Raw genomic sequence first — 13,920 nt, 5'->3', positions numbered from 1 at the left:
TGCAGGGCTGGTCAGGGGGAGGGCTGTGGATGGATACAGAGGGGCTCCCTCTCAGCAAGGGGAGTCCTGCTTGGTCCTTTGGATGTAAGGGAGGGGAAGGATTTCCCACTTTCCTGCCCTCCCCCAGGTTTAGGATCAAATGAAAATCTGGTTCAGAAGCCGAAGTGCATTCCCATGCTGATGCTCTGCTGTGATCTGTTTTCCATCCAAAAATAAAATAAAAACAATGTCTCTTAAAAATAATAATAAAAAAAACAACAAAACAAAGCATTTTACAAACAAAGCACTTCTGGTCCGGGTGGGGGTGAACACAGCCAGGTGACCCCAAAAACCTTTCTGAGGCTTTGAGGCTTCGGCTGGCACCCAGTCCTGAATGGCAGTGATAGAGGGGAGAAAACCCCAGGGGCTGGATTTCTTTTTTTCTTTTATAAACCTTTGGGATTGTGGCCTCTTCTGGCAGTGACAACAACGAGCCTGAGCTGAGCCCCAGCTCCGGACTTCACCGCTCACTCCCCGGGACACACCGAGTGCCCTGCTGCCAGCTCCAGGTACCGCATGGGAAGTCCTGGAGTCATCGCAGCAGCACAGCTGGTGGGAAGGGGGATTTTACAGCCAAATAAACCCCGGGCAGGCAGCAGGGCCAGCCCAGCTCTGGTAAGGCTGGAGAGGGCAGCATCCAGGCACGGGATCTAGCTCCACGCCAGCACCAGGAAGGCAAAGCCCTCCTGTGGGGCTGGTAGCAGGGACACCCCCACTTGGTGTGTGATCAGATTTTGGGCTCGTCTCACCAGGCACGCCATTCAGCAGCTCCTGAAGTCAGGGTGGGAGAGGTCTGAAGTCCTGCTGTGGCATCTATCTGCTAAGGGCTGTCCGTGAGGCCAGCCAGGATCCTGTAAGACCTGGTCACCTTCCTTCTCCGCTTCTGTGCTCTTCTACGGGCCTTGCCCTTACACCACCTCGACGATGCGTTTTTTAAGGAGTTAAAAAGCAACAGCACTAACGTTTGAAAAAATCCCCGGCCAGCTTTCCCACAACGTCAATATTCACCACCATCCTGTCCGTGCGGTCGTCGAGGAGAACGACGTCGACGTTCGTGGCGGGGGAGGCAGGCGGCGCTCTGCGCTCCCAGAGCATCCCCGCTGCCTGCGCCCACCCTCTGCCAGGACCCCGCTTGTGGAGGTCTCGGGTTTGCCACCCCTGCCCAACGCGCCCACCGCGGTGCCGAGCATCACGTCTGCGGTGTGGCAGCGTCTTGCTCCGAGCCGGGCAGCGCCCCGGCCTCCACCGTCCTGTCTGTTTGCTGTGAGCCCGTGCTGTCGGTCGTGCCCGCCCCGGTTTTCTCGCCCTCATCGACTCGCAGGTCCTCCTGGCTCTCAGCCCGGCCATCCTGGCTCTCCAAATCGCTCACCTGCCCCTCGCCGAACTCCAGGATGGTCGGCAGGTTGCCTTGCTTGGGGCAGCGTCTCTTGAGGCTGACCAAGAAAGGTTGGGGCAAGGAGAAGATGTCCACGTTGTTGCCGAGGTCGATCCAGGTGACGCTGGGGAACTTTTTGGGGTCCTTGAGGGTTTCGGTGAGGTCCCGCAGGATGGCTTTGGTCAGCCGGTTGCCGTTGAGGGAGAGGGTGGTGAGGTGGGGCAGCACGCAGAGCGCCGGCAGCAGCTGCAGCAGCATCTCGTCCGTCAGCTCGGTGAAGCACAGCTCCACCGTGTCGATGTGCTCCGAGCTGTGCTGCAGGTAGGACGCGATGCGCTCCAGGTCCTTCAGCGTCAGCGGGATGCCCGACAAGTCCACCGTGTTGTCCTGCGGCTTGCCCATCAGCACGGCCTTCAGGCTGCAGGGGGGGAAAGGAGAGAGGTGTAAATGTGGGGGGCATCCCTGCTTGGGGCCTCTCGCGGGCTGTGAATTATTTAGATGAGATGCTCAGCTGGGGGTAACCACCCATTCTCTGGAGACCAGGGGTGTCTGTGCACCTAGGGGGGTTTCAAGGCTGGTTATAGGTGGTGAGAAACAAGGAAAGCACATTCAAAAACCATAATTCAGAAAAAGTGTGTATTTCTTTCCCATGTCCACTGCAAAACCTATGGAAAAAGCTGACTGTCCTGCTGCTTTTGAAGGTGCAAGAAGCCAAAAACTGTAAGGAAACCCTTGCTTAGACGGACAGGAACTGCAGCTTGTGCCAGGGCTGGTGTAACACATCTCACAGCAGTGATTATGCAGCTTGCTCAGCAGGGGGATGGGGTTTTATCCTCTTGGCTGTACAGGTGGGAAACTGAGGCCCCAAAACAGGAAGAGTTTAGCCCAAGACGGCAAACATGGGCTTGCCACCTCCAGGGCTGGGTGATGAGCTCCAGCACTGTCATCATGTTAGAGCTGTGGTGTCTCCCCAGCCTCGCTGCCGGGGAGCTGAGCGCTGCCGCCAAATCCTCAGATAAATGAGTAAATTCCCATGATGGCCCTACAGAGACTCATTAGCCCGCGCTCGACTGGAGCTTCACAGGTCAATTTATCTTCCAAAGTGAATCAAAGAACACATCTACAATCAGGACCTGTCGGCAGAGGATGGCTGCTGAGGGCTTTTGGCTGATGAATTATTCCGAGTGAATTAGGAGGTGGGGAGAGCCCTGTGCATGCTAATTGCTCTGTCAGCTGGATGAGCTCCCCTTTCTCATCCACTGCTGTGGCACAAGCATGAACTTCTCACTAAAACCTGCAGTTATTTTGCCTTTTGTTATACCCTGAGCTGGGCAATGGTTCTGCCTGGCACCTGTTGGTTTTTCCTGCTGAAGGTGGAAACCAGCCCCGATACTGCTTTTGCCGAGCAAGATCACCAGCTCTGAGTGTCTGCTTTGGGGCCAGCACCTTGTTGGACATCTGTACTGCACGGCACGGGAAGGTGTTTTATGGTCGTCCCACCACGTGCGACCCCAGCCATGGGCTGTGTGCAGACAGCCAGTACCTTTGGAGTCTTGTCCCCACGGCATCCCACGAGTAACCCAGCTCAGGAATGGTAAATCGTGTCGATTTTCATTTCTGTTGATGGAACACCTCATAGGAAAAGAACCAAATTCCTTTTTTATTCATGGGGCCCTGATCTCTTTATGGGCTCCCATAGCCCAGTGCAAGCCTCATGCTGCAACACAAAGGCACCTGCCTGCTGTGCTGCAAGTGGAATGACTGAATTTCACCCAAACTAGGCTGTGAAATGTTAAGGCCTCCTTAAGGAAATCAAATTTTCCCTCTCTTCATGCTCCAGAAACTGCTCAGCTGTTCTGTAGGTGTGAGAGGAGCGACCAAGCGGGACACTGGAGGCACCCAGGGACCACCACGTGTCTTCCTGAGAAAACAGGGGCGGCTCTAACCCAAATGGCAGCTGCACGAATTAATTCCCCAGCCCGAAAACGTGGGGTTGTGCAGCAGTCAGCCAATTCTTCCAATTCTTAATTGACTTCTTAATAAGCTGATCCCAAGTACCCGGGAGACCGAGGGTAATTTCGATCCCTGTTCCTGCCTGCAGCCCTGGCAGAGGAAAAACCCTTTTGGATACGCGACCGGGAGCTTGAGGCAGGGCGAGCATCCTGGAGCAGCGCAGTGTCTGCAGGAGGTTTTGGACAGCCAGGGAGCAACCATCTCCACCAGCACTTTGCCTGTCGCCAGCTCCTGCAATCTAGCCATAAGAAAAGGCCAGGCTCAATGCCGAAATAATGTCATTGCCACCAGGAAGGGTGTCCCCAAAATCCTTTCTGCTCCTGAAGCCAGAGTTAAGGCCGGTGGGAGCAAGCAGACCTGGTCCAGTTTGAAACCTTTACAAAGTCATAAAAGGAATGTAGAAAAATTATATATTTGTTTTGCCATGTAGTAATCAGGCTTGGAAGGTGTTGAACATATGCCGGAGCTTGTCAAATGATGTGTTTGAATTATTTCATTGCGTGGGCAATCTCCCAGAATATTTGCCTCCTCCTCTGGGAGGTGTTTTCTGCTGTCTCCATCTCCTCAGGCTCCTCTGCTCTGTGCCACCACATCGTCAGGAACCATCAGGCCCTGTCCTGCAGCATCTCAATGCTTCACCATGAGCTCAGGACCCTCGACGGGAAGCCCTGGGAGGCTGGGAGAATGGCAGAAGTCTGGGCTGCCGTGAAGAACCACCGCCTGCACCAGCCTGCCACACAGTCCTGCCCACAGGGCTGAGCACAAGATGTCTTGTTCAGCGGCAGTGGGGAAGGAGCAATCCATAACAGAGCCTCGAGAACAGAGGCTGGGAGAAAAGGAACGTATCCTGCACGGAGAGCTAGGACACCGAGGTGATGGATGAGCTCAGAAGGGGCAAGAGCAAATAAGAAAAGCCAAAACAGCTGGAGGCAAAGGGAATGCTATTTTCTTCTGCATGCGGCACCAGGAGCAAGGAAACCAGAGCGCTGACATATGCTGGGGTTTTGTGTGTTATATTTAATATGGGGGCTTGCTTATCCTGCTCAGACAAAATCCAAGAGTGTCCTCAGGCTCCATGGGACCGGCTTTAGCTGACACCAACTGAAGCCCCACACAGAGCTCTGCTCCTGCTGGATCCTACAGTGTGAGATTTTGGGGTTAAAGCCCAGCAACCTTCCGTGGGCTAGGGCAAAACAGCAGCGAGCATAAGCCCAGATGGTTGCAAAGCTCTGCATTGCTTCGGGCAGCTGAGAGAGAGCCGAGGAGCAGAACCCAACCAGGCTGATGGATGAGCCTCCCTGTGTGCTGAGTGGGCTGTGCTTTCCCATAAACAGCAGCCCCAGCCCGCAATCACGCTCAGCAGGCTCTGAACCATCACTTGAGGCTTACCCACAGGCAGGCAAAACTGATTGGAAAGCTTTTTTTTTTCTTTTTCCTTTAACAAATCTTGGATCATTACGCGTGAGCCTGTGGCTTATTGTAGGCATCCACTGGGGACAGGACACAGTGGGGTATGGGGCTGGGGAAAGTCTAACGAGAGCTGCTCTTACTGTTTGTCATTATCTGCACATTTCAGCTGCCGGTTTGCCCTGGCAAAGCTTATTCACGCAGGCTGCTGAGCAAAAGGCTGGCCAGACAGTTTCTATAATTTTAATCTTTTTTTTTTTTCTTTTTAATTATTATTAATTTTGGTGCAAGACCACAATTAGAAGAACCCAGCTGGGCTCCTCTCAGCTGCAAAACGTGGTGAAAAGAGGCTGTATCTGCTACATCCTGACACGTTGCTTTAAAATGAAGTGTTTTGGAGAGGGTGGATGTCGGGAATTCCCCCCTGACTGCCAAGGGGGCTGGAGAAAGGGTCAGGGCATGGCCAGCGGCCACAAAGCTGCTGCAGCATCTGGGCTCTGGTTTCCTCGCAGCAGAAGCTTTAGGCAAATAGCTTACCCAGCCTAAATACCTCCAGAGAGAAGTTGTGTCAGCGATTGATCCAAATCCCCTTCACCTGAGCTGAGCCTAGGCTGCTCTGCCATAAGGCCATGTTCGAAATCAAAATTGCCAGGCTGAGCCTAAGCGTCTTTCATCCAAAGAGTTGAGGCCTCGCTTTAGAAGTGTTAGGTCAGCCTTAAAGCTTACTGAACACAAGAAAATAGCCCAGGATTTGTAGGAGTAAACAGCTCTGGAAGCTCTGGTAGCTATAAGAGCAGTGCCTTACCTACAGGGAGGATCAGAGCTCGAGCACAATGCGCAGGAGAGCAAGAGGGCTTTTTAAAAACAGCTACAAACCCCTGATGTTTTCCCTTGCTTAATGTAAAACCTCTAATGGAGTTCTCTTCCCTCAGAGCAGGATGGATCACGCAGTGCAGGAGCTGTTACTAAATGATCTGGTGCCAAGCTCCAGCGAGCACATCAGTAGCATCCTGGGGCTCAGCAATACGGCCCCGCTAAACCCTCCCGTGCCCTGGGGACTCGTGGCACTGCTGGTGACAGTTCGTGGGGTGCTGGGTTAGCCGAACCCTCAGACACACACCTCTGCAGGCAATTAGTGGGAGCTGTAATGATCCCTTCACCAGGGCCCCTTCCACCTGTATGTAGGCAGAAAGACGTTTAATTTGACACGGTTATCTCTGCATATTGTTTCTTTTTGGCAACAATGGGAACGAAACTGATGGAATAATACATTTAATATAAAAAGAAATATATATATGTATTTATATGTTGGCAGACACTTCTTTCCACCTAAGCTGACGAAGCCTAAACCACTCTTGTGATGTAGTCAGGGAGCCCAAAGCTTGTTACCACCGTGATCTCACTTCAAAAAAGGGCATAATATCCCTGTGAATAAGTGATAACTGTTTAAAAGCATCGTCAAAATCAGCATTCAGGGGCTGATCCTTGCTTTATCCCCTGTGTGGAGTGACGCTGCCTGCCTGCCTTCATGTGACTTTGTGTGGGCCTTCTTCCCTGGCTTTAATTTAGCAAATCCAAGAAGATAACAAAGGGGGAGTGGGGATAACTTCAGGGCAGCTCTCTTTTGTTTTGTGCTGCATTCAGTCTTGCTTCACATTTTATTTTTTCTTTGCTTTTTTTTTTTTTTTTTTTTTCCCCTTTGGTTTATCCATACAATTCCTGCTAACAAGTAATACAGAATTTCTCCTTACGGATCTGTCCGTTTCCCTTGAGAGGGATTTGGCTGATAGCTACCCAAACGGATCGATTACCTTGCACAAATCGCCTTTCCACCCCAAAGATCTGCAGCCTATAGTAACTGTAGAGGAAATCTCCCCCATCGGCAGGACAGCCCTGTCCCTGTGCTGGGGGATTGCTCGCTGTTTTGCAGCTGCCTACGCTCAGTCTATCCCTTGGGAAACAAGCAAACCAACTCCAAACATGATTTAATAAAAATAGCTCCGTGGATCCTGTGAACTGTCTCACAGCAATGAGGAGGATATTATGGTAACAAGCAGCTGTAAAAACTTTTAGCCCTGCCATAAAGTTTGCCACAGAATGACCCCAAATCTCTATAGGAAGATTTTACCATTACACAAATCCCAGTGAGTTGTGGTGGAGGAGCACTTACACCCACTTGGTTACATCCTCATGCTTTATGAGGCTATTCCATAGGGGAAGACACAGCTTTCTTCCCAGCTGGAAACAGTATATAGGGTTTTGACTGCTGTAATGATAGGTTTTGGCGTAAATCCGTGCACTAATCCCTGATAACGCTTTGGCAGGACGTGTTGCTGGGATGTGAAGCTGCCCCATACAAGCCAGCCTGCTGACTGCTGCCCTTTCCTGCAGAACCGAGAGCTGTTTTGCATGCAGCACCGGATCAGCTCACGAAATGTTCCCATGACCGAGAATGTTGATGTTTAGATCAAAGAGAATTAGAAGAAAGGGCTTTCCTCCTGGTTTAAATTCAGGCCATTTCCCTACAGCACTGTATAACTAGGGACACGAGATGCTGACGTGCCCTGTAATAAAATGCAACTGGACAATTCAGCCACTTCCTTGGAGGAAAGGAATCAAGAAATAAGATGAGGCATCCCCAGAGAGTGAAGAAATGCGTGTGATGTCACTGGTGAGAAAACTGTTCACAGAAATGCCAGCAAAAAATACTGAAAGCAAAATGACATCGACTTTGAAAACATGCTTCATATTTTGGGCCTTTACCTTTTCCACTTTTTTCCTCATAATTCTTTAAAGGTCACATTGTTAAAGCACCAAGGCTGCAACACAGAAATATCTCGCTGCATAAATATCACTGCCCATGTGGGGAATCTACGGATTTTTGTTGTTTTAGGCTTTACAGAATAGGTGTCAAGATTTCTGAGAATACAGAAAAATTGTTGGCATGGGAGGCAGCACTGTACACCCTGCACTCATTTCTTGGGTAAAATAAATCTTTGATAAAAGACCTGTCCCGAAGTTGTGATGTTTGGCCAAAGACGAGTTTTGAACTCATCATAATGAGTAAAACAGAGAAGATGAGGACAGACCACTGCGTCCTAGGCTCTTCGTGCATGAGCTGTGGAACACCCCCTGACCCAGGAGCCGGAGCTCCCAGCGGATGAAAGGAGCAGCAGCCCTCCCAGCTCGGGATGCAGCCCAGATCAAGGGCTTTGTGGGAGGTCTGAAGTTGACACAGCGCTGCTGTGGCTGATAACATCGACAGTCACGTTAGGATGGTGAAAAAAAAAAAAAAATTGGCTGGGTTTGCATCCAAAAGTCAAAGCCACTCTGTTCCCACCACGTCTCACGCTCACCGTCCACCGCCAACATCCTCCGGCAGCTTCGGCACACATGTGTGTGGCTGGGATTAGTCAACGGCTGCTTTAGCTCCTTGCTTACTGCCACAGAAAGGGTTAGGGGATTACTAACAGTGCAGTTTAAAGTCTGGTTTTCACAGCCAGAAAGATTTCACTTCTCTCCTTACAGCGATTCGGAGCAAAGATGACTTCTTAAAATATAAAAATATGTAACTTTAAAACTCCTTCAGAGCTTACCAATAAACACATAAGAAATTCCTAAGTCTTCGCTGGTAAGAAGGAAAGAGCCAGTGGGGATTAGTTATTTTGATCTCTTCTCGCTCCAAGAATGTTCACGGTTCTGCTAAGGTTTGCAGTTTTCACATCGTAACGTGTCGACATCCCCACTGGTAACGTCCTGTCTCTGCTGCCAGAATCGCAACCTCAGGCGAGCACCGTGTGATGTGGGGGGAGGCAAGGCAGACCCCCCCAGGCCTGTGGCTCTTCATCTGTGGGCTTTGCTCCTAATTTTGTCCCTGATGTGTGACATCAAAACCAATTTTTCCATTTATAAAATAATTCTGGCTGCTGGGAATGATGTCACGCAACAGCCTTAAAGCCTATTGCAGGGGGAACGCCTGTTGCCCTTCCTGAAGACCAAACGCTGGGCTATTTCTCTGCTCCAGCTCAGCATTTTTTAAGCCTCTAGTTAAGAGCACAGCTGGAAGGTTTGCTACAATTTTCTCTCAAATTTCCTCTTGCACGCCCAGCTTTGCGTGCGTGTGATGCCTGCAGCTCACCTCCTCTGCGTGCCCAAGAGCAGGGGCTGCTCCAGGAATAGCTCTGTGTTTACTCGCCTTTCCTTTCCAAATCCCGCTGAATTTTCTTTGGCTCCTCACCAAGCTACACAGGCCTGTTCCTCTCGTATTCCAGGCTCAAAGCTTGCTAAGTACATGGGGTGTTGGATGAGGAAAGCAATTTTTGTGCACCCAAGAGCATCCCCTGCACCAGGACCCTGCTAGAAGAGCCAGCAAGGGTCTTGGTTTCAGCCACAGTGTCTTAGTGGAAGGACTGCTGGATCAGGAAGATCTTCGTCAATAACTCCTTAACATCATGGATAGATTAAGTCACATTTCATTTCTGAAGGTGAACATGGCTCCGTGCCGGTGTGCTGTCTCCATAGATGTGTTCAATTCTAAAAGCTCATGATGCAAACAACAAGAAAACATCATTTTTATCCACAAATGAGCACCTATCCTTTCCATCAGCCTCAGCTCCTGCATCTCCATCCCACTCGATGAAGAGCTATCCATCCACTAGAGAGCAGTGTCACCCAGCCCTTGGTGCCTACCAGCCAGCACCTCACCCCAGACCGCAAGCGGGAGGGACACAGCCCACCCGATGTCCTCCCAGCTGGTGGGGACAAGGGACATTGCCTGTCACCCCTGGTGACCCTGACATCGGATGGCCTCCTCGTGGCACAGCCCTTGACACTTCAGCTGGGTATTTATTTCACACGGGCTGAGATTTGGATTTGGAAGACCCAGCTCTGGCTCAAAACACACCTAGGCATCCTAACGTCCAAAGTAATGTGTGCGTGGAGGAAGGAACCTGATGTTTTGGGTGTGGAGTCTCCTTGAGGAGAAAGAGCTTTCAGAGGAAGAGAGCAGAATTAGCAGCGAACAGTCTTTGTTTGGGGCTGGGTAATGGAACCAACATCTCCCCAGCTGCCTCTAATTCCACACTAGAGCATGTTTCTGAGGAAGGGAAATAACAGAGACTTTTTTTGCATTAAACATTTTGGCAATTTGATATTTGGTCCCTTTCTAAGGCTGACAGGTCTCAATCATGTGCTAGGATAGAGCAAGAGGAAAATGATCAGGGTAATGAAGGTCAGGCAGCTCTGTGAACAGGCAGGGGCTGGCTGCTGCACTGCCTTTCACGGACACATGGGCTGCTGGAAGTACGAAGACTGCGTTGATTTTGGAAGCTGAGAATAAAAATATCGGCAGGCAGAAGGGAACAGACACACTGAACAATTTACTTGGATTTAAAAGGGGAAAAAACTCACAATGTTTCAGGTTTTCAGTCCAAGCCACATAAATGTGACCCACCAGCATCAGCCAAGCAGAAATCACAGCTCCATTACCCGGGAACCCAAGGAAAACCCAACCAAGACAAACTCCTGGGGCACACGCCTGGGCTGCTGGAGAAGCAGCTGCATTTGGGGGAATATTTGGTGACCTACAGCCACTGCTGGGGTTTTATGGCCCCTAGAGCAGGTGGCAAGGATAAGCCAAGCAAAAAGTGCAGAATGGACCAAAAGACCACCCGCTCCTTCCCATGGCCAAGCTGCCATTAGAAAACCTCTTTTCCCTGCCGCTCAGAGCAGCCTACAATTGTGAGATCACTGCTGTGCCACTGTCACCTTATCGCCATGGTATTTAGTAAAAGAACCCAATTAAACCTTTAAAAGCAATGAGATTCTCAGAAAATGAAGTGCTGTTAGCCCAAGAAGCAACTTGATAAATATCTCCAGCAGGGATAATTAAGCAGAAGAATGGCTTTCATTTGCATGTCGCACAGCCAGCTCCTCGTCATGGTCCAGAGCCGAGGAGGCAAGATGAAGTGTTTTGGAAAGCGTCGGCCTTACTCTTTGCGAGAGCCACCATTTATGTGTTACACGAAGAGGGATTTTTCCCAACTTGTTTTTAATTTCCTGCTAAACAAAATTCTAAAAATAAGCCTTTGGCATCCATCAAAATGCTTTGCTATAATTATAGCCCTATTTAACTTCTCGTAGAAAAATGTAAATATTGCGCTGTTGGAGTACTCCATTTTTCTTCCCTCCTTACCCCCAAAATGAAAAGTATTTATAACCTCCTTCCTATGATACATTTTGCACTCAACGAACCTGCATTTTCCTATAGAGAAACCGTGCTGGAATATTTCCAACAAACTCTACTCCAGAGTAATAAGAAACTGCAGCTGACGCCCCATTAATAACATGCATTTGCAGGAAAGGCAATTTACACTACTGCCAACAGAAAAACAATCAAGAATTTAAAAGAAAACAACATGTTGGGATTGCCGCTTCTGTAAATGACCTCCAGGAATAGAATTTGACCAGAATAAGAATTTGTTCAAGTTTACGTTAGAACAAACAATAAGAATATTTTCTTTAAATTCTAGCACAGAAAAAAAAATAATAATGAAAAAGCTCTTGGAAAGGGACTTTTATGATTAGGTATATTAAAAATATCCAAGTCCCTATTGGATTTACATGAGCAGCTCTCCACTACAGAGAAGGGAGGCTGATGTGACTGGAAAAAAAGACCTTTGAATCAGGTTTTAATTCTCAGTGTCCAAAAGAAAGAGGCCACAAGAAGAGCAACCACCGAAGGCAATCGTTCATAAAAACACATAATTTGCTGCCAATATATTTAAAACAGTTCCAAAACGGTGAGTTGAAAGGAAAAGGAGGAGAAAGGAAAAGACCAGAGAGGGTGGGAGAAAGGCAGGGGCTGGGCTGGGAGGCTGGGGGAGGATGGAGGCCTTGTCCGCATGTGGGTGGAAGGGGCTGGCATTAATTATCGTCGTCCTTTCCTGCCTGGGAAAGGAACAACCACGGTCATACCGGGTGGCCTGAGGGGCATCGGCTCCATGCTGTGGGTCTCTGGGTTACAGCAGTGCCTGCGCCCACTTCTGCCTCTTGTAGGCCTCACCCCTGCCCCTTGGGGGGGGTCGAACACCACAAAAAGCTCAGGAAAAGCTTGCAGAGAACTGCATGTATGAAACCATAAAGGGTTTCCCTGAGGTTCACCCGTTGCAGAGCCTGGTTGTGCTTCCTGTTCCTTGACATGGGTTACATTCCGTCAGTGCGAGGGGAAGGAAAATGGGATCGTTGTCTGGGGTTGGGGAGGGAGAAAAGCTTCAACTCTGCTCCTCCAGACCAGTTTCTCATCAGAAACCAGCCTGAGGAATCAAAAAAGAAAAAAAAAAAAGCCCTCTCCCAACTGCTCTTCCTGCAATTAGGGAGTGATCAGCTGCCAAAGTGTGTGCCTGGGGCTTCGCTTTCCCTAAACTGTTTATTTTATCGGAGCACAGATCACATTTGGAAGAGTTTAGGCAGGCAGGGGTCCCCCGTTGCCTCTGCTCCGCGCTGATGAGAGCCAGAGCGCCAGAGGCGGCCGCCAGCCCGGCTCCCCGGGGCCCTGCTTCTTTCTGGGGTTGCCTTGGGCTGACGGCTTCCTTGGGCCCCTCTGGTAGTAGGGCTGACGGCTTCCCTGGGGACAGGCCAGGGAGCTGAGGGCACCCCTGTTAGGAGGATCTACACAGCAAGAAGGGCTCCACCGCCAGAGTGACCAGCTGCCAAGCAGAGAGGCAGATAGAGAAAGCCACAGCGAGTGCTCTTCACCTAATATTTGCTCTCATATTTCCCTTTAACAGGCCCTTTCCGTGAGCCCAGGGTGGGCAGAGAGCAGCCACTGCCATTTCTGGGGATACAACGCCAAATGAAAGGAAGCAGGCATCGCCGAGCGTATTTCGCCGCCCAAAGCAAACACGCTCCTCCAGCAGCGCTTCGCTGGTGTTGGCAGATTATTGCCCCGCTCCCGGAGGGGATTTCAGCCTTCATCTCCCCGAAAAAGATGAAAAGGGAGCGAATATCAGAGGAGACGTGGGCTGCCAAGACTTCCTTTTCAGCCAGGCAGAACGGAGGTAACCTGATACACCGCTCCGTCCTGCACGCCAGCAGCGCTCGCCCAGCTCCCGCAGTCTCTCCCGTGTTGCACATTGTGCTGGACAAGCAGGAAAACCACAAAAACCTTCCCTGAATTTTCCCTAGCTGGCTGTTTAACCTACTTGCTTTTCTGACACGAGACAGGCCCTGTTATCGGTCATATCAAATGCTGCGCTGCAGGGAGCTTTAGGAGAAAACAATGACTAAAACCACAAGCAAATCGCCCTCTCCCATTCAGCTTTCTCAATGCAAGCATTTTGCCCTTTTTTCTGTTTTCTGTACCCATCAGTGATGACATTTCATGGTGCTGTGCTCTGAGCTGTTAGAGAATGAGTGATGCTGGAGAGATCAGCGTATATCTTTCCAAGATGACTTGCCCATATTGTGTGGAAGCATCAATATATTTTTTGCAAGTTGCAGCCCCATTGCCTTGAGAATGGTGAGCCACCTTTTAGCCACCAGTGGCTAAAAGCTGACCCAAAAGCTGATTAAAGCAGGGTGGGCAGGAGGGGACTAGTTCTAATTGCACACTTTTCTATTAGCTGAGATGCTACTGAGGAAAAATCCTCATCTTCTGGCAGAAAGGTGAGACGTGATCGTCATGAGAGACTGAGCACATGAGGTCAGCTTCCTCCACCCCCAAAAAAAACAACAGTATAAGTGCTAACCCTGGGCAAGGGGAGGGTGAAACACCCGGAGAAGCATAGCGCTACCCTGGGCTCCTTGCTAGACAAACAAGACATCAGTTTGGGGCCTGAATGTCCCATTTTTTCAGGGGTGTGTCAAGCTGCCACGTGTTGGCAAGAGTCTCAAAAGCCAAACCTGATTACTTAGCACCTTGTCGGGATCTGAGCTCTGCAGTTTGGTCTCCCTGCTAACAGAGGTGCTGCCCAGCCCCTCATTGGGATGCAGAAGCTCCATCTGCACTGGGCTGAATGCTGCCATGATGCTCGACCATCCCAGCTGGGCCCGTGCCAGAGGGCACCTTTATTCTGTTTTCCTCCACC

The 13,920-nt window shown here is 50.2% G+C and overlaps 1 protein-coding gene across 1 annotated transcript in view; it reads right to left on the bottom strand.

Moving 5' to 3' along the window:
• Positions 1–237: 237 nt before the first annotated feature.
• LRRC75A (leucine rich repeat containing 75A) overlaps positions 238–13,920 on the bottom strand; it is a 65,156-nt gene continuing 51,473 nt past the window's right edge. The window contains exon 4 of the mRNA XM_032200901.1: positions 238–1,832. Coding sequence (XP_032056792.1) covers positions 1,229–1,832 — 604 coding nt within the window. The 3' untranslated portion in view covers positions 238–1,228. The remainder of the gene's footprint in view (positions 1,833–13,920) is intronic.

The sequence above is a fragment of the Aythya fuligula genome, chromosome 20 (assembly GCF_009819795.1).
Source record: "Aythya fuligula isolate bAytFul2 chromosome 20, bAytFul2.pri, whole genome shotgun sequence".
NCBI lineage: Eukaryota > Metazoa > Chordata > Aves > Anseriformes > Anatidae > Aythya > Aythya fuligula.
The sequence above is the reverse complement of the archived record's forward strand: the minus strand, read 5'-3'. Positions and strand labels throughout refer to the sequence as shown.